Source organism: Anas acuta, chromosome 3, assembly GCF_963932015.1.
Source record: "Anas acuta chromosome 3, bAnaAcu1.1, whole genome shotgun sequence".
NCBI lineage: Eukaryota > Metazoa > Chordata > Aves > Anseriformes > Anatidae > Anas > Anas acuta.
Window position 1 is genome coordinate 1,185,699 of NC_088981.1, and position 19,714 is coordinate 1,205,412.

At 39.9% G+C, this 19,714-nt stretch overlaps 2 protein-coding genes across 6 annotated transcripts in view; both read left to right on the forward strand.

Annotated features, from left to right (window-relative positions):
- Nucleotides 1-3,967, forward strand: part of KIZ (kizuna centrosomal protein) — a 58,227-nt gene extending 54,260 nt beyond the window's left edge. For all 5 annotated transcript variants that reach the window (XM_068675165.1, XM_068675163.1, XM_068675162.1 and 2 more), the window contains 2 exons: nucleotides 1,443-1,486; nucleotides 3,737-3,967. In XM_068675165.1, coding sequence (XP_068531266.1) covers nucleotides 1,443-1,486; nucleotides 3,737-3,837 — 145 coding nt within the window. In that variant the 3' untranslated portion in view covers nucleotides 3,838-3,967. The remainder of the gene's footprint in view (nucleotides 1-1,442; nucleotides 1,487-3,736) is intronic.
- A 4,124-nt stretch (nucleotides 3,968-8,091) lies between these two features.
- The window catches only part of XRN2 (5'-3' exoribonuclease 2), a 50,875-nt gene continuing 39,252 nt past the window's right edge, over nucleotides 8,092-19,714 (forward strand). Inside the window, exons 1-14 of the mRNA XM_068675168.1 lie at nucleotides 8,092-8,259; nucleotides 12,637-12,764; nucleotides 12,847-12,958; nucleotides 14,161-14,272; nucleotides 15,351-15,409; nucleotides 15,489-15,578; nucleotides 16,502-16,574; nucleotides 16,678-16,728; nucleotides 17,041-17,198; nucleotides 17,608-17,682; nucleotides 17,776-17,909; nucleotides 18,070-18,127; nucleotides 18,213-18,320; nucleotides 19,387-19,431. Coding sequence (XP_068531269.1) covers nucleotides 8,185-8,259; nucleotides 12,637-12,764; nucleotides 12,847-12,958; nucleotides 14,161-14,272; nucleotides 15,351-15,409; nucleotides 15,489-15,578; nucleotides 16,502-16,574; nucleotides 16,678-16,728; nucleotides 17,041-17,198; nucleotides 17,608-17,682; nucleotides 17,776-17,909; nucleotides 18,070-18,127; nucleotides 18,213-18,320; nucleotides 19,387-19,431 — 1,278 coding nt within the window. The 5' untranslated portion in view covers nucleotides 8,092-8,184. The remainder of the gene's footprint in view (nucleotides 8,260-12,636; nucleotides 12,765-12,846; nucleotides 12,959-14,160; nucleotides 14,273-15,350; nucleotides 15,410-15,488; nucleotides 15,579-16,501; nucleotides 16,575-16,677; nucleotides 16,729-17,040; nucleotides 17,199-17,607; nucleotides 17,683-17,775; nucleotides 17,910-18,069; nucleotides 18,128-18,212; nucleotides 18,321-19,386; nucleotides 19,432-19,714) is intronic.

Sequence of the window (19,714 nt, forward strand, 5' to 3'; positions counted from 1 at the left end):
TTAGGATCTGACTGAATAAAACCAAAGGGGGTTTGGATGGCATGCTAACAAAATGTCAGGTAGTCTTTAAGGCTAACACATTTTAAAGTTATTTATTTAAATAATATGTAACTAGTTATGTCACACTGCTACTTAACTAGTATTGTTACTTGTTGCTAGTACTTTAATGTTGGCTTGGTATCTTGGCTGAACTTTGGATATGTTTAATATTCTACTTTGGGGAATTTTTGTATCCCTTGAAAGAAGGGAGATTTGTGCTAATGACATTCACAGCTCATAGAAAAGGAATATGATGTAACTAGCATGAAGGGAAGAGTTGCTGTAGCATAGGTAGCTGTAATGTGCTGAAAGTTCCCCCTGCTTTAAGTTTAGCTTTCCAGTTGTAATCACAAGTTCTTACTGATTACAGTGTTATAAGACAAGCAGTGAATTATCTTTTTTTTTTTGGATCTCCTTCACAAATACCTCCCTGGCAGTAGTGTTTGAATACTTTTAAGTACCTGCTTCAAGTAATTATGTGTTAGCTGCCATGTCTTTAAATGAAATGCAGCAAATTTGTTTGAAATTTTGACAGCTGATTGGAAACTGAGTTCTATTCTAACTGTAGCAACCACTTCAAATTGCAGCTTGACATTTGCTTATATTTTACTGGTTCACGCAGTAATGTCACAAATATCTCCTATTTGATCTTCCTTATTAAAATCAGCTGAGGCTTTATTTTTAGAGCTTATTGCAGGATTGTTAATATAACAGTTAATTCTCCTACATCATTGCCCCTATGAGATTATTTCACAGCACCAACACAATACACATGCTACACACAAAAGATCAAAATGATTCCAGCTTGTTTGAGAGATTCAAAAGGGCCTGTGATGCTCTAGACACAAGAGCAGTCATTTAACAGAACAGAATCGCAACTGCATATACATCAAGGTAGATCAAAGGCAGCTGGGAGATTGCACATTTACATAGGGACACGGATGATGCTATGGGAACTCAGTAGCTAACTTGGAGGAGTGCACTGACAGGAAGGGAAATGAGGAAGTTCAGTGACCATCAGTGGGGGGGTGCTTTTATTTTTGTTTGGATTTTTTCTTTACTTTCTTTGCGTATCTGAAAGACTGCAAGAGATAGATGAAGCTCTGATCCTTTGTACCCTTAATTCACTACTAGAGTAAATCAGCAGTGCTAGCAAGGAATGATTCCAAATCACTCTGCTTGAACATCTGGACCAATGTCCCTGTTGCATGATAATTTTTCCACCATTTATAAAGTAAAAAAAAAAAGTGAAGAAAAACCCTAGGAGAGAGTAGTTATTAAAAAAAAAAAAAAGTTACAGAAGTTGCTGATGTTTCTTTAATGTTATAGCTTAGAAAAAAGTCACCTTATATTTTAATTTTGTGGCATTGTGCTGAATATTTAAAATCTTTCTATTTTTCCAGGACTGGAATCAGGAAAGGATTTGTAACTGCTATAAAATCCAAAGGTAAGAAACAAATGTTATGCTATTTAAAATCAATATTTTTTTTAGTGTATTTTTTCTTAAAGATTTTCTACAACAAACATTATTAAGGAGCTGGGAAAATGGGGAATTTCCCTCTGTCGGTACAGGCAAATAGCTGACATAAGAAATTCTGGACCACAGAGGATGCATTTCATAGTGCATATGTTTTGGAAGCAGCACTAATCTTTGTGCTTCAGGGTTTAAATGAAATAGTAACACATAGCAGGCAGTGAAGAAAAAATCTGTTTCTTGATCTTCCCCTTTGAAATACTGGGTGCAGGAACAGGTGGGCAGCAGCATGTTTGTTTACAAGCTTACTGTAGTCATGTGCAGACACCCTCATGTACCTACCTGTGTCTGGAACAATTTTTCCACGAGCAAGCAATCTTCCCTTTAAAAAAGGGTTTGGGCCCTGTGTGTTTTCATTCTATTTGATTTTGCTCTTAACCACCATAACCACTGGTGTCTGAAGTCAACTCTAATCGAGCCTTCTGTAAGCAAAGGCAGCACTGGGACCTGTGAGCTCTTTGCTTGGACCTCAGCAGTCCTGAACTGTACAGAACATATTTCAGAGGAGTGGGATCTGCACTGGCTTAAGGATGGCTGCGTTGCTGCTGTTCATGTGCCTCTGGCACATCTGTCACCCGTGTACTCCCTGCTGGGAGCTTTTTTTTTTTTTTGGAGCCTTTTGACATGTCTGTTCTCTTCCCACATGTGCAGCCTGCATCACTCTGCTGTTCATGGCAGGCCTGGGCAGAGCGCAGGCCTGCGGGCCAGGGGGCCAGGGATATAGGATGAAAGATGCAGCTGCTGCATTTGTAGATAAGGTGTTTATATAGCTTGTGCCATCAAAAGCACAAAGTATGTGAACAGTACTTCAGTCAAATATGAGCTGCAATTTCTGTATGAGGCTTGACAGCTTTCCTCTCTTGCTGCTGCCTGAATCCGTATTTGGGTCTTGCCTCATTTGGGGCATCACCGCTATTGTGCTACCATTGGAGAAACAACCACCCTCTGACAAGGTCAGGAACAGGCAGATAGTGTAGCTCTGGAAGTAACTGTAGGCTTGACATGCTAGCTTGTGGCCACTTTCTACAGTGGATTACAAGGGGGAAAGATGAGTTCTCCTGCAGGGGAATTCATTGGGGCAGGGAAGGGAGAAGTGTGGGTTCAGGTGTCCATGTCCCTCCCCTTCCCCTGCACTGCCCCAGGGAAGTGTGAGTTCAAGGTGGAAAGGAGCACTTGTGCTTGTGAATTCTATCCTGACTTGTGCTTGCATTTTCCCCAAGTCCGTTAGCCTATTTTTATTGCTGTCCTGGGGCTACTTTTAAATTCAAACGCTGTCTCAAAGGTTGCAGAGTCCAGTGTTGTTGCTGATCAGCAGCAGTCCTTGGTGGCCCTTTTGTGGTGAAGAAACTACTTTTGCTGGAGAGAAAAGGATATGTTTTTGTTTTTTTGTTGTTGTTGTTATGGTTTTGTTTCCTTTCTCTTTTTAAATCAAGGGAAATGGAAAAATTAACAGTTACTGCACGATTGAGCTGGCAGCCTTCACACATGAATCATCTCATCAGGCCTTCATCCTGAAGAGCTTTGTGTACTTCCCCATGTGTCAGGCTTCTGTTTTTTTTTTCCTTCCATGGGTCAAATTAATTTACATATTGAGGAATCTCTCAGGCACTTCAAATTTAAATGTGATTCTGTTTCTGTGAAATTGCTTGCTAATTACCAGATCTATTTGTTAAAGCCGTCCAGGTCTTTGAAGTCATTTTTGCCTGGATTTGATCCTGTCACAAAGTGGTGTTTTTCCATTTGTGACATCATTGTCATTTTTATGCCAACTCTGTGATGTCATGGTCTGACTGTGACTTCACTTCAGGGTCAAGTAGAGGGAGAAATTAGAACATGATAGACAAAGCTGTAATTCATGCAGCAGATGGTCAAGTAAATTGCTTGGAGTGGAAATGTTCTCTTAAACTACCTTGAGGAACAATGAAGTGAGACTTGTAAATGAGTGCACTGTTTCTCCACAGCAGCTCGATTAAGAGACCACAACTTGTTGACAACACATTGTATCCAAAGTGCACACCTAGGCTTGGCAGTGTTTTGAAACACTGACCTTTTTTTTTACAAACCATGGTGTCTGGCTACCTCAAAAGAGCTGTAAAATTATGTCAGCGGTGATATAAACGTGGAAAAGATTTTATAATTTATTTTTTTTTTCTTCACTCGCAGCTTTCTGGGGCATATCTGATGTCAGCAGCTCGGAGAGTGAGGCTGCTTTGCATCCACAAGTTCACAGCACAGAAGCAGATGAATTTGACTTCTATGATTGAGATTCCACCTCTGGCTTTTAGGAAAGAAATCAACATCTTGCACAAGGTTGGAGTGCTGCTATGTTGAAAGTGCACCTCATCACTTTGTATTTGAAGAAAATTTTAAATGCAAAATAAATATTATATACAGCCTCCTTGTATGTATGTTTTCTCTTAACTAATAAGTTGAAGGAAAGGAAATCTGAAGGCAATACTGACCCATAAGATTGAGCCCACTTGTGACGTCTTTGTTCTTGGGGACCAAATGAAGATGTGTCCACTGTCCCTGAGATGGTTATACAGTGCTAGTCCCTGAGTGTCTCACCTCAGAGGGTTGGGGCTGTCTTTAAAACAACTTCCTTGAGGAGGGAGCTGGGTCCATCTGTATGGTACCCCATTTCTTTCTGCTCCTGGAGCTGGCTGTCTGCAGGTCCCTGCTCACAACGAGCATCTCCTGCCCAGTGCCAGCAGACAAGGCCAAGGATGCAGCTGTAGTGTGGGTAATCCTGTGTGACAGAGGTGAATAGCTTGTCACGAGTGAGGTGTCTGTCAGTAACGATCTGGAAATCATATCCATTAAGTCAAAAAACAAACTGGCTGCTAGCTTGACAGAATTAAACTTACTCTGAGGGTGGTCCCAGCTACTGGAAGCATGAAACGTGTCCTTGGGCAATATTGCTGCGTGGTGATGGCCATCTTTTGGGCAGTGTTGGCATCATGTTGAGTTTGCGTATTTCTCTGTGAATGTTTTCTGTCAGCTGTGAACTTGGGTCAAATTCAAATCAAAATCTAGAAGAGGCATTGACAAATGGAGAGGCAAATCTGTTTGTTCCTTGTCACAAATGATCCAAATGTATTTCTTTGTGTTTCTTAAGAAAACTGTGCCTGGACAGTAGTATTTCATGGCTACATCAGCCTTCTGTGTTTGCTGGAAGCTTTTTAGGCCACCACTGCCTGGTAGCAATACTACTGCTGACCAGATTGGCGGCTGCTTTTGTTGCACTGTGAATGCAAAGACTATCCGAATGCAAAGACTATCCTCTTCTGATGCATATATGTATTCTAATATTTTGACTACAGATCTAAATGTGGTTTTGAAAAAATAAAGGCATTCTGGGTATGCATACATATGCTACTCAGGGCTGCCTGGCATGTTTGATCTTTATCTTCTGCAACAGATCAAGAAGAAGAAATGCATAAAATATACATTTCTAATTCAGCACATTTTGGAACAGAACAGCATTTACATGTGGCGATCCTCAGTGATTTTCTGCTTTTAGTTGCTTTGTAAAATCCATGCTGGCATTGCTGTATGGACATCACAGTAATTGGATGACTCTAGGAGCTTCATGCATTTTTAATTTTCTTCTTTTAATTCCTTTTATCTAAAATTAAGTTCATTAAATATGAGATTTTCTTTCGAAGGGAGAAACCAGGGGACATATTAAAAAAAAATAATCTGTTCATAATTATGATAAGTTCAAAAGCAAAAAACAGCACCCCAATTAAACTCTGCTGCAAAGCGGTACTGCATCTTTGAATACAGGCACCAATCTTTGGTTCTAGTCCATCAAAAACAAATTTAAAATGGTAACAATATTCTGTTTAATAAAAAGAGCATGTAGTCTGAGCCATGCTTGAAAATATGGAATACAGACTTGCAGAAGGCTTGAAACAGAAAAAAGGGTTAGCATAGCTGTCTGTTGGCTTGCTTCATCTCATCGGTCCCGAGTTTGAAGTTGGCAATGTTGTGGTGATTATTTCAACCACTGGAAAATCAGCTGCTGGTGAGGATGGAGCAGGGTGTGTGTGTGACCAGGGCTCTTGTAGTACGAGACAGCTGCGTGCAGTGGTCATGTGGATCCCAGCCAGGGATACAGGTCTGCCTAGGTCAGAGCTGTTTGCTCTGATTCCCAGGCAGAAGGAAGAGGAGCACTTAGCTGGGGAGACCCTGGGACAGGGGCGAGTTCACCAGAGGATTTTGTGTCCTCTTCCACTGTGCTGGAGTTCCTGTACCCATCAGATTGCAGGTAACTTTGGATTAAGGCTCCTGTGATCTGCCCTTCAAAGGCTGATGGCCAAGAGGTGGTAGGTTAGAGGAGGAGAAGAGGAGCTGGCAGTGCCTGGGGACCACAGGAGCAGTCTCCTGCTTCCTGAGGCAACAATTCCCATGGGATGAGTGATGGTGTAGAATGGGCTATGCTGGGCTGCTTGGAGAGGGTGAGTGGCAAAGCTCCCCACTCCCTCATAACTCTGGCCAGCCTCAGTCCATCCCTAGCATCAAAGCCTCAGCAGGACAAAAACACATTGCGGGACTGTCATGCAAATTTTCAGCAATACTCAAGAAGGAATTCTGCAATACAGGGGCAGTACAACCAGAAGTGTTAACACTGTCATGCTACTGCTCTTGGTGGACCACCAGGTAGGTTTATGAACTTCTCCTCAGCCTTCTGGCAGTAAGCTAGAAGCTTATTTTCCTTTTTGTAGGTTCAGTATCACCCAGGAGAGTTGCAGCATAACAAATGTCTGAACCCATCATGGTAGGGCTGGTGCCTGCTTTATTGCTCCTTGGTTCTTTTTTTCTGATCAGCTGTGGTAATTCATTCCTGATGGTTCTAGCCATTTGCTAAATACAAGCTCAGCGGTGTGCCACACCACAGGCAGGCAATTGCTACATGACTTCCAGTGAATGTCAGACTGAAGTTCAGTTGGAAAAGCCTCTCTAGCAGGCTGCACTGCAAAGTAACACTGCATCAAATCTGCAGTGCCTTTGTAGTTTTAAGCTCTTTGAATGATTCTGGGTTGTTGATGTCAGCCCACTTTAAATCTCCTTGCGTGATACAAGGCACCCATCACTAGTCTCTGGTGCTTTCCATTCCCTTAGTCCAGCTGAGCCGCAGACATGCAGCTCATGACAGATGACAGATGGCTTTGGGAGTTTCTGCTAAGGCAATATCTTTCTTTCAGTATTTAAGCGATAGCAAGTTCCTCCAGAGCACTTTTTTTTATTATACTCTTGTGCACAGACTCATTAGATGCAAAACATTCTGCCAGTCAACTTTATTTAGCTCCTTGACAGCTGTCATACTGGCAGCCCCAAGATGATGACATGATGCTGATGGACAGCAGGACTGTAATCAATACAGCTTGAACAGATTTAAATCAGCATGCCACTCATCTACGGAAAATACTATAACAAGAAGTGTGCTGTGTATTTACCATGACTTAGTGCTATGTCCTTTTTTGTGTGTCACATCCACACAGCTGTACAGAGCTGAGGCCAAACTTCAGCTCACGCCCACAGAAACAAGTTAGCACATAGGTGCCTGCAAAAAAAATGCTGGATAGGTGCTGTCATCTGGTGAGGTGGCATAGGCTGCGGGGGCACTCAGGTAATGTGCAGAGCTCCAACGAACTCCTGTTTTGAGAAGGGTTAGCATGACATTTCCTTGTAGACTGGCTCATTTTGACCTATGTACATTGGGGTTTATTGCCTAGTGTTCAATGCAGGTCGCACTGAAAATAGTTGGAGAAGGTTCCAAAAACAAACTAAATGTTGCTGTTTGGGGGTATCTCACGCCTCAGCTTGAGAGGGCACGGTCCTCTTTGTGCCTCCGCACTGGCTGGGAGTTGTCCTGCTCATACAGATGTCAGCATGTTCTGTGGGAGACAGCTCTCCTGTGCTGGCAGTTGAGCAGTTTTGCTTTAGGACCTTCGCAGGATAGGTAGCGGCGCACAAAGTCTGCTGCATGTTAATTCCTTTTAGTATCTGAAGCTTTAATTCCATTTCAACACCATCAAGCACCTAACTTAATAGTGTTTGCTTGTGTGGGCGCAATGAGGTGAGGGGGTTTCTTCGTGCAGCAGCCTCTGCCCTCCTGCCAGTCTGCTTGGCTGACCTGCACTGAGTTCACTGTGCCAGGTAGTGCTTTCCTCTCTTCCTGCAGGTGAAAAAGACCAACTTTTATTCTGAATAAAAAAAGCGGAGGGTCTCACTGAACTTGCATGCAGCCCCGCAGCATTGGCTTTGAAGGAGCAGCCCTTCCCTGACCCTTTTTATCATCCGTCTTCTGCCTGAGCCACCCCGCAGAAAGGCTGAAAGACAGCTTCAGTTATTTTTTTTCCAAGTAGCTTTTATTATTTTTTTTCATATTTTTTTTTCCAATGGTTTTTATTTTTTAACACGCCTTTCTGCCAGCCGAAGCTCAGCCAGCGCCCGCCCTGCCCCGCGCCTGCGCCCGCCCGCCCCCAAGATGGCGGCCGGCGCTGCCGCCCCCCGCCCCGGAAGCGCCGCCGCCGCCCGGCCCGTTCCGCTCCGCTCCGCTCCGTTCCTCTCGGCAGGGCTGCGCCTCGGCTCGGCGGGCCGCCATGGGGGTGCCGGCCTTCTTCCGATGGCTCAGCCGCAAGTACCCCTCCATCATCGTCAGCTGCGTGGAGGAGAAGGTGGGCCGGGACGGGCCGGGACGGGCCGGGGCCTGCCCGCGGGGCAGCGGCCGTGGCGGCCGCGCTGTGTGGTAACCGGCGGGGGCCGCGGGGCCGCCCTGAGCGCCCCCTGAGGGCTGTATAATTTTATTTTTTTTTGTAAATAACTTTACGGCTGTATAATTTTTAGGTCTTTCTATTCTTATTTTTTTTTGTGTGTGAGTCTTTTCTCTCACTTACTGATCTTTCTGCAGCCTCCTGTGCTTTTCTCTGTTTTTTGTTTGTTGGTTTGTTTGTTTGTTTTTTCTTTTGATTACCCATCAACACCAGATGTTGTGACTGCATCCAAGAGCAACGCAGATCTGCACTCTTGAGCCTGCTGCTGGGCTCGTGTTGTGGCTTGCACTTCCCCGCTGCATCCTGCCCTGCCCTGGGAGAGATGCGCCTCTTATCTGAGAGTTACCGTACCATGAGGGAGATAGAAATGTGCAGGAAAAACGTGATAAACTATGCGTTGATACCGGTTTTTGACTTCGTACGTTATCAGTTTGTCTTAAGCAAGGTTTCAGTGTATCTGAGTGGCAGGCCGTTAAATCGTAGTTACTGTTCAGCTCTTGTTGCAGTCAGGGTGTTCTTGCTTTTCAGGTTCAGACAGGGCAACAGTGTTATACGTCTGCATTGCTGAAATGCTGCAGCTCTTTCACAGTTAAAACTGTGAGTTACTCTTTATCACCAACACGGCTTATTAGCCTGCCTTAGCACTACGTGTGAAGGTGGTTTTACCTGCAGCTGGAAGAAATGAATCTGTGACTGGTGCACAAGTGAGGTTTGAGGAACTGCTATAAAAAAGGTGGTTTGTTTGCTGACGGCTATTGCTTAAGAGATGCTTGTAGGAATGCTTTCTCTAGAACAGGCTGTTGGCATCCAGCAGTGATGGCTGTGGCCACTTTGGCCAAGTCTGGCTTTCTGTGCCATCTCAGATGGCATCCATTCTGAGGATGCAGGCTCAAGGAGACAGCGCTGCATGCTTGCACGTGCTGGGGAAAGTAGGTGGCAAGTGTGTAATGTGGAGTCGGACCTTTATTTAATCAGAATTGCTATGATGGCCAGGTAAAGTGAAGGCGTGTGCAGAGGTGTTTGGAGTATGTTCTTGTGCGTCTTTTTACTTCTAATAATCCAAATTATAACAGCAAACATTCTTTATTAAAAGAAAAGGGAAAAATACGGCAAGTCTTTTGAGTCAAATAGATAGACAATAGTGGAAGCTTCAGACAATGATGTCTCTATCTGTGTTGCTTTGTTCCAACTTAAGAGCATGTTGCATTTACAGCTAGGATGGCTCGTGGATACCTCACGTTTATGACCATATATGAATATAAAAAGTTGTAATAAATTTGAGAGTTGACTAGGACCGCAGGTAGAGGCTGTAGTTTGTCTTAGTATAGAGGAATTTAAATTTCTCACACAATGTAATCATTCCTATGTGTGTTTTAGGATTGCTTTGAAATCTTTCTAATCATAATTTTTGTACCTCCTGGTAGCTTCTCTCTGAGATATTAAACAGTTGATCCTCATTCTCTTACCTAGCTAGATCATTCCTTTTACTTAAATCTGATTAATCTTTCTTAAGCTGAGCAGGAAGAATAAGAGGAAGATCTTGAAGATAATATAAAATCTAGGAGATCCTTAATCAAATTCATTCAAGCTGCATCTAAAGTATCATATTTGAAGATCTATTTTCAGTCATTTCAAAAGCAGCTGTAGATTAAAAGTGAACAGTTTAGTTATATCACTCCCAGATACTTAAGTCTGTTGCATTAAAAAGCTGATCAGTTTTGAGCATGTAATGGCAAAGTTGCTGACATAACAGTATGCAGATGAAAACTGAATGGTTTTCGAAGCCATCTAAAAGAGATCAGACTTATTTTGCTTTACCTTTAAGACTGAAAATAGGATCTGTGGAGAGGGCAATTTTATTTTCCAGATCACATAGTTGTAAGCCTTTGATATCTTCTGAGTCACAGTTAGCTTTGGCAAGAGGTTTGATGAAAGATCAAGTAGAAGCAAGACAAGCTGCTTGTCCTGTTATCTGATATAAGTAAGAATGAATATTCTTCTTTTAGAACTGTAGGTCTGGGTTGCCCAGAGTGACTTTATAAAAGCCATAAGCTGCGGTATAGTGTTTCCACTTGACAAGTAGTTTCTGCTCAAGCCAAGGGTGTTTTTGTGTTTTAAGAAGTTCAGTAACATGCTAACATGCTTTTTTTGAATTCTGAAGGATCCAAACAGTGGTCAAGATTTCATCTGTAGGAATTTGACTAATTTGAATGAATGATAGAAGAAAGATGTGAATTAGCATGAACTTTGTATGTCTTAAACACGAAATAGAGGTGTACTTAGTGTTCTGTTATTTAAAATCAGCAAAATTGCACTGGCAATGTTGCATACTTCTTCAACTGTGAAAACTGTAAATGCTGAATACAGACTTTGGAGGTTTAACTTTTGCCTTTTATGACTGGAATAAGTTCACCTAGTTTTGCTCCTACTCTAGGCAGGAAGACTGTAAGGAAACTGGTGCTATGGCCTGTGGGTTTTAGCTTCTGAATGCAATGGTTGGAGCTCCCTCCTAGAGATGTGGGGAGCTCAGTACTATTAGAAGAGCAGCAAGTCTGCGGGTGGGGGTTAAGAGGAAGCACTTGATGCTTGCCCATTAGCTGTCGATGGGTTTCACCTCAACAGGAGAACCAGTTTTCCTCATGTAGTTCTCTGATAGTTGCCTTAAAATAAAAATAGACACTATGAAATGTGAGCTGTTCTAGAGTACTCTGCATTCCAACTTTGTCATACTTTATAACCTTTTCCAGCCATGACTTCTTTAAAAATGCATTTGACTCTATCTTGGTCACTCACCTCTCTTCGCTCCCTGCCGTTACTGGTGTTCAGTCTGGTGATTTATACCTTCTGCTGTAGTACTGTGAAAAGGACGATGCAGAATTGCTCATAATTGCTGTGAGTGTTGCTAACTACCTATTGACAAAGAAGTGTGGCGAGGAATCAGAATTGAATGTGATTGCTAATCCACCGTGAACAGAGGAACTGGATCTCACCCATGTTTCCAAGTTTATTTTTTTGACTTCTTGAGAGAAGGGGATGAGTGCTCACGTAGGTATGATAGGTGCCAGTGCTGATCTCTGCCCAGGGCTGCTTACAGAGGCTGTTCTCTTTGCCAAGACAGTTGCTTTTTGTTGGCGTGCCGGCATGAATAAAATAAACTGGTATTATGTTGACCCCGCCTCTCCTTGAGCAGTGGGATCATTTATTACTTCCTGGGTGTTCAGCTGAGATTAGTTTTCTCTGTGTTCGTGGATTTACCACACTTAGTTTCTTGCAAGCATTCAAGAACACTGAACAATTCCCAGAACATAGATGGCTGTAGGTGTTATTGTTTAACACTGAATTTGATGTTTGGCATGTAGCAGCCTCGTAGTACAAAATGCACTAACGTAAAGAAAGAGAAGCATTAGAGCTGAAAGTTGACCCACTTTCAGAAGTGGGAAGTAAGGACGGGGATTTATTTAGCATTTCAAATATATCCATGGACAAACTCAGAGTCAAGAATTCAGAGGTTTGAGCACTTCGGTGCATTTGATAGCCAACAGGAAAAGTAATATGTATATATCCCAAATGGTGACTTTTGTCTGCTAGGATCTCCTTTCTATGTAAAACAGACTCTGGGGGAAAAGAAAATGTTCTTTTCTTTTGCTCATCAGGATGTACTGATACACTGTTACTTGCATAAGCTTGTCATGTCATCTGCTTCACTCCAATATGCGGTCACTGTTTTGGCTGCCTCCCCCTCCCCAGTTGTGTCTGTGAATTAAATGTTGGATTGCAGTGAGGAAAGACAATGGTACGAGTTTCTTTACGTGTGTCCATCTGGAAAATTGAGTGTTAAAAGTAAGAAGATTTTTGACATTTGTTGTCACATTAACTTTAGAGCATTATATTAGAAACTTTGAAATCCCTTTCCTACATTTTGAGGGAGTCTGTATGGTTCTGGTGATAAAAAGAATTATTTTCCTGGAAAATGCAAGGTGTGGAAACTTCTTGAAACAATATTTATAATACATGCTAATCAACAGGTATGAGCCAGCTCTGCTGTAGTTCATCATAATGCCTTCAGGTCATGCTAATTTATAAAGGTCTTAAAACAAAATCTCTTTAATACTATAAGCGTGATACTCCAGGTAATTATCTTGTGGGTAGTTTGTTGCTGTCTTTTTCTACTGTTCCTGAAGTAGTCAGCTCTTGTGTGTCCGTACATTAGTGTTTCAGTTGGTTATTTTTTGCAACTTCCATAATTGAGTACTAAAATAATTGTTTCATCTGCTTTCACAGGCAAAAGAATGCAATGGTGTCAAGGCTCCAATTGATACAAGCAAGCCTAACCCTAATGAGGTTGAGTTTGATAATCTATATTTGGACATGAATGGTATAATTCACCCTTGTACACATCCAGAAGACAAGTAAGGCAGTTTTTTGTATCTATCTGTAAATAGGAATTATTCATAGCATTTCACGTCTTAAATGAAATATTCTGTGTTTTAGGCCAGCGCCTAAAAATGAAGATGAAATGATGGTTGCGATTTTTGAGTATATTGACAGGATTTTCAACATCGTACGACCAAGACGACTTCTATACATGGCTATAGACGGAGTAGTAAGTATTGATATATATAGTTCCTGGTAATAGCTGTTGTCAGCATTAGGATCGATGACATCTGCTATTATAAGATCCTTTATGAAATAGCTTCCTAAAATGAAAAACTATAAGTAAAACATGCTGTTAATTAGATTTAGGTGAGGGTATTTAAAACCATTTGTGAGTTTTGTTGTCTGTGGATTTACCTAGGCTAACTGACTATTGCAATTAGAACTTTGCTTCTACAAAGCAGGAAAATTCCATAAGACAGTAACATTGCAACTATTTCTTATCTTCCTCTCTTCTATGGCTTTAGTAATGATTTATGCAACAGTCTTGTTGCATAAAGATGAAAGGGAAAGACCAGAAAACCATTTAAGCACATGCACTTGAAACAGGCAGTGACTTAATCATGCTGTGGAGTGTTTCACAGGCTAGCTTTACCAGGACATTTGAGACTATCTTTTTCCATACCTTTTCCCTATCCCACCTGGCATATCAGTTGGTCTGATGAAAGATGCCACCTTTTCGTAAAACCTTCACTTTACTGAATTTATCTCTATCCAGACTGTGTTGTCTCAGTGAAAGACACCAAAATACCCTAGCAGACTTCTGGTAGGTCTGCTAAGTTTGGGCTGTTTGTCTAGGCTTTGCAGTTTCTTCAAGGTAAGATGAGCATTATTAAATAGAAAGATTTTTACTTGCATTCAAGTGCAGGAATTAGTGAGATATTTGTCTCTATAAAAGTGATCCAAGCTAAATGTTGGTGTATCCTTTTAAAAACCCCAACATACCTGCGTTAAGTAATAACTAAGTACCGTCTGCTATAGTCTTTTTATTTGCAAAAGAGTTACGAATACAATTTTACAAAATTATTTTTGGAAAAAGGGTTATTTAATAAATAATTATTTTCAGATACGTGGCCCTGCAAGGTTAATTTGTTCTGTGAAGGAATCTTTGAATCCTTGAGCACTGTGCATTTCTGAGATGGTGGTAAGAGATGTGCATACTGCTGGATTTCCTCACTTAGAAGCTGAAGAAATGTATTTTAAAAAAATTGTCCAGACCCCTGTCCTGCCATATGAGTGTTAGTAGTGGTGACAGGGGAGTGAGAGAACAGAATCCCAGTTTCAAAAGACTTGTCTTAAAAACCAGAAACAACCAGAAGATAGAAAATACTTGGCTAGATGCAATAACTGAAGCATTGTGGTACCTGTTAGGCTCCTCGTGCAAAAATGAATCAGCAGCGGTCAAGAAGATTCAGAGCATCAAAGGAGGGCATGGAAGCTGCTGAAGAGAAGCAAAAAATAAGACAAGAAATTCTGGCAAAAGGTAAAGCTGTGACCACATCTGACGTTTTTCATGTTTTTTGGTTTTGAGTGTTTCAGTAAAGGTTAGAAAAGGGTTGTCTTGCTCCCTGGATATTTATCTGTGCCTTACTAGAAGAAGAAGGGTATAGTAAACCTATGGAAGGATGGATCTGTTCTTTTCCAAAGTTAATATCCAAGATAAAAGAAGAGTGACATCTTGTTTTTCTGTCCCCCTGCCTGAAATAGATTTGTGTTGAGTGTTTTTTTTTTTTTTATGGAAAAAAAAGAATGAACAGAAGAACAGGGATAAATGTAGTAGTGGGACACTAAACAAAACTCTTAATGGAAGGAAATCCATATCGTAGGGCTTAACAAAAGGAGTCACAGCTTAAAAGTAGGGATCACGTGAAAATAGTACGGCACAGGAATAATGAATGAACGGCAAGCAAGTGTAGTTACTTGTCAGAGTGGAAACTGAACTCATCAAGGGAACAAAGCACAACTTAAGAGTGACAGTAGCATGGCATGAATGAAAGCAGTGTGTGTAACTGAAACATGCTGGTTGGTTTGGAGAAATTAATTCAGGTGACTGTGTAGGAGGAATGAATATTCCAAGTGAGAGGGCCATTGTGTAACCTAAGTGAGAAATAAAAAAGGGAGGACAAAGACTTTTAACACTTTTTCCTGTAGCATTTCTAGACTATGAAGGCCCTTTATGAAGCTCAGAGATTAAAGAAGTTGGTGTAACCTTGTTTGGGACCCCAAGTGAATAGATAGTGGAAACATAGGGGAGAACAAGTAAGAAAATTTCCTAATGTTTTATCTTGTTTAGCAAGTTCAGTTTTTTTGAGACTTCTTTCACGATTTTCGCTAGAATAGGTAGTGAAATCGCTTCTCTGAAGCAACAAGCAACATTTATACATGTACTAGTAGCGTATTTTAAGATGAAGATAATGTAATGGTAAGAGCTGTTTTGAAACAAAGTAATTTTTCACTAAGTGTTAATTGTTATCAGGGAAGCGTTCAGGGTTTTTACAGAAGTAAACCAATATCGAACACTCAAAACATTTTGGCATGATAAAATGTCTTTATTGCTCTAGGTGGCATTCTTCCTCCAGAAGAAGTGAAAGAAAGATTTGACAGCAACTGTATTACCCCAGTAAGTAATCTTGCACTTTAACCAGCAATTGCCAGTGTCTGGATGATGGCTTAATTTATTTTCTTCCGTCACTTTTTAGGGAACTGAGTTTATGGACAATCTTGCTAAATGTCTCCGCTATTACATTGCTGACCGTTTGAACAGTGACCCAGGGTGGAAAAATTTGACAGTAAGTTTCACAATTTCGTACTTAAGGAACATTTAGGTGATCTATCAGGCTATGTTGGGATGTGATTGAAGAGTATAAATTTAACAGATTTATCTCATCTTCTGGCACCGTTGTTATTAATAATGGGCAAACTTGCACATTTTTCTGGACTTCAGATATTAGGGTGAAACGCATAATACAATCTAAAAGCACCATTTGTTTTGATTTCATTTAAGAGCAATGAAAAGATTTGATATGGGGAGCTACAATTTGATGTAATGGGAGACAGTGTTTTAGGAATACTTTGTCATCTTGGGGACAAGTGTCAAGATCCACCGTATATGTGTTCTTTTTACTATTTTTAACTTGTTTGCTACCTCAGACTACATTTTCCCTATTATTCTAATGATGAACAACAGCAGACGATCAACTTTTATGCTTTCTGGACTTTGAGATTCTCCTCTCTAGTTCCTCAACAACTCCACCCACATCGAGTTCTGTTTCTGACAACAGCCCTGTGTTTGCTGCTTTGTACAAGAAGACAGAATAGTTAAATGCAGATGCAGTGGTCTCTTATTTTCTATAAGTTGACTGTAAAAGTGTTGTAATTAGAGCAGTTGACTTAATGCTTTCCATCAGACATGAGGTTTTAAAACCCTAATGTCTATTTCAATTGCCTTAATAATATATCAAGAAGCTAATGATGTGATAATTTCAGTGGTATTTGAATCAACTTGTCAGCTTCATCCTAGAATTAGTAGAGGAAATGAAGGTCTATTCATTCAAACTCTTAAATAACTTATTTTTATATCATAATATTCTATTTTACACTACAAATTAAGATTTCAGATATTTGTAAATCAGATTCAGTATAAAAACTGTTTTGTTTTTTTTTTTAACTGTGACAGCATAAATTGTTTACCTAATCTGTAAATCTTTCACAGGTAATTTTGTCTGATGCTAGTGCTCCTGGTGAAGGAGAACATAAAATCATGGATTATATTAGAAGACAAAGAGGTAAACTTGAAATAAATGTGATAGTTTTGTTTTAAACTAAAGTATTGTTAATAATTTGTCTTACATGACTTTGGTTCGCTAAATGTAATTTTCTTTTGTATAGCTCAACCAAACCATGACCCGAATACTCATCATTGTCTGTGTGGGGCTGATGGTGAGTTCATGGCTAGCAATGTCTTATCATCAAGAAACAACATAAGGGAGCTTAACGAGTTGGGCTGTAGTGTCTAGGCTTTCATTTGTATTTGTGTACCTAAGCTAATTAATCTGTTAATTTTTCAAAAACTGTGTAATACTTGGGGAAAGATCTAGCCCTGTCCATGAGACTGAAGGGCCAACTTTCACTTAGTTGTATTTGTGTTCACGCTTGCTTAAATTAGAATGTATTTGACTTAAGGCTTTTTCTTTTTCAAGAGCGAAACTGTTGATCCTTCATTGTATTTTACTCTTCTCTTTTGATCGGTAGCTGATCTAATTATGCTCGGTTTAGCTACACATGAACCAAATTTCACCATAATTAGGGAAGAGTTCAAACCAAATAAACCCAAGCCATGTGCTCTTTGTAACCAGATGGGTCACGAGGTTAAGGATTGTCAAGGTTTGCCTAGAGAAAAACAAGGCAAGGTAAGAATTTTGATATATCTAGAAATTCTTCTAATTTGTAACCAAATTTATGTGTTGAGATCCTCAAGTTATTCTTGCTGTCAGTTTTGCAATTTGTCAATACAAATTATGTTACTGGAATTACCTGGATTTCCTTTTATATTAATAAATAAAGATTGTAGTTCTGTAGCCTATAAATACTATGTGGAACATAACTTCCTCACTTGTATTGGTTTGCTTTCTTTTTCCTACTGGTGAGAGAAAGCATTCAGTCACTTAACAGATACATAAAGTATCAAGATACATTCTTGCATAAGAACTTGAGAACCTGTGCTTATCTCTAAGTTCCTTTCAGAGTAAACTGTAAAACTGAGCTGGATGAATGTTAAAGTGAGCTTGGATGTAATGCATCTTTTGCCTTTTACTGTAGCATGATCAGTTTGCAGACAGTCTTCCTACTTCTGAACAAGAATTTATCTTCATCCGATTATGTGTTTTGCGAGAGGTATGTTGATGCAGTTGCAACATCTGTTTTGTATAAATAATGTTTTTAAACTCTATGCACAAAACTTTCTGATGTCTTTTGTGCGTGTTGCAGTATTTAGAAAGAGAACTCACTATGGCCAGCTTACCTTTCACCTTTGATTTTGAAAGAAGTGTTGACGACTGGGTCTTCATGTGCTTTTTTGTTGGAAATGACTTTCTTCCTCATCTGCCATCTTTAGAGATCAGGTATACACAAATGTGTTTCACTTTTCTGTATATATAGTACAAGTATATATACCATATATGTATATGGTATATATATATGGTATACATATGTATACCATATATAGTCTAGGTACTGTGGTTTTAAATGTCAAGTCTCATGCTTTTGTTTGTTTGTTTTTAGGGAGGGAGCAATTGATCGCTTGGTTAACATATATAAAAATGTGGTGCACAAAACTGGGGTAATTTTTTTCTCTTTTTTAAATATCTGGGTGCTTACCACAAAAATTGTTTAGGTTTTTAATCATTTTATTTTGTATTTTACAGGGCTACCTCACAGAAAGTGGTTTTGTCAACCTGCAGCGAGTCCAGATGATCATGTTAGCTGTTGGAGAAGTTGAAGATAGTATTTTCAAAAAGAGAAAAGATGATGATGTAATTTTCTTGTTACATTATAAGAGTTTTTTTTGTTGTTTTGTTTTGTTTTGTTTTGTTTTCATGACTTCTGTTAGGCTGTGACGTTTCTCTAATAGAATATGAAAAAACCCTGTTATCTCTAGTGACTTCATCCGTATTTGAAAATGAGTTGAGTGCTTCCAGTTGATTTACTTTTTCCTGGACTGCAGGACCTGTTTTTCTGGTTGCTATCCCAAGTAACAGCAAACTGAAAACTGTATGTGAGTTCTGTTACTGCCTTCTTGAATAGCTGCTGTGAAACCTAAACAAGGAATTATTCTGTACTTTGCTGCAACCTGTAGAAGAGCAAGCAACAGGCAGGGGTGGAGTACTAAATAATAGTTCAAAGTGCATTCTTCCCTTGCAGCACTTCCTGCCATTTTAAATGTGTTCAGAAATTATTGGTCTTTTGGTCTGCCTCTGCAAACTTTCTGTGCCATTTTTGGCACATGTATTTTAATTGCAGTGTATTCATTAAGCACAGGATAAAGAAAATTGTCTTTACTATCCAGTCAAAAAATGGTCTGCCAGTGCTGGCAAAATGTTTTATTTATAATCACCCCAGTCTATGCTACTCTTGAAATAAAAATGCTGATTTGTTGTTCAAGTTCTCAGTATCTTTGGTTCAAGATCTTTCCTTGTGCCTCATCTTTTCCCCTTTCTAGAACTTTCTCGTTTGTTTGTTGTTTTTTTTGGCAACTGTTCAAGTCCGGACAAGGAGCTTATGTATGTGTTACCACTTACAGTCCTTTGATACCTTCATGTCACCTTGAACTTAGTCTAGTACCTAAGCATAGTAGGTGATATAAATCAATCAGAATTATGGGGCTCTGAAAAAGCAGCTACTCTTCACCTTTTTCTGTAGGTTTTCAGTGTAAGGTAAAAGTTTCTAGCCCACTTCCATTGGATTTACAGATAAAAGAACTGATCTTTATTTTACTCAGAACATTACTTAAACGTTATGGTCTTCTTGTTGGTAAAGGATTATAGTATCTTTCCAAGAAATCTGTATGTTTGACTTTATTTCTCTTTATTCTTTACATAGGATAACTTCAAAAGACGGCAAAAAGAAAAGAAAAAAAGAATGAAGGTAAATTGATTTCTTTCACAATGCAGAAACTTGGGAAGAATTAAAATATGTACTGTAGAATATGTTGAAGCTGCAACTGTAATCATGACATTTTCTGGACTGTGTAAACTAATTTTTAGTGTTTTGGTTTTTTTTGGTGGCTTTTTGCAAACTGGGGCTTTGAAGGAATTGTGTATTACAGGTTTCTTAAGGGGAAGGAAGGAGAGAGCTGAATATGTTGGCTGATACCTGTATGTTTTGTCCTTCAAGTGTACACAGTTATGCTCTTTCACGATGACTTAAT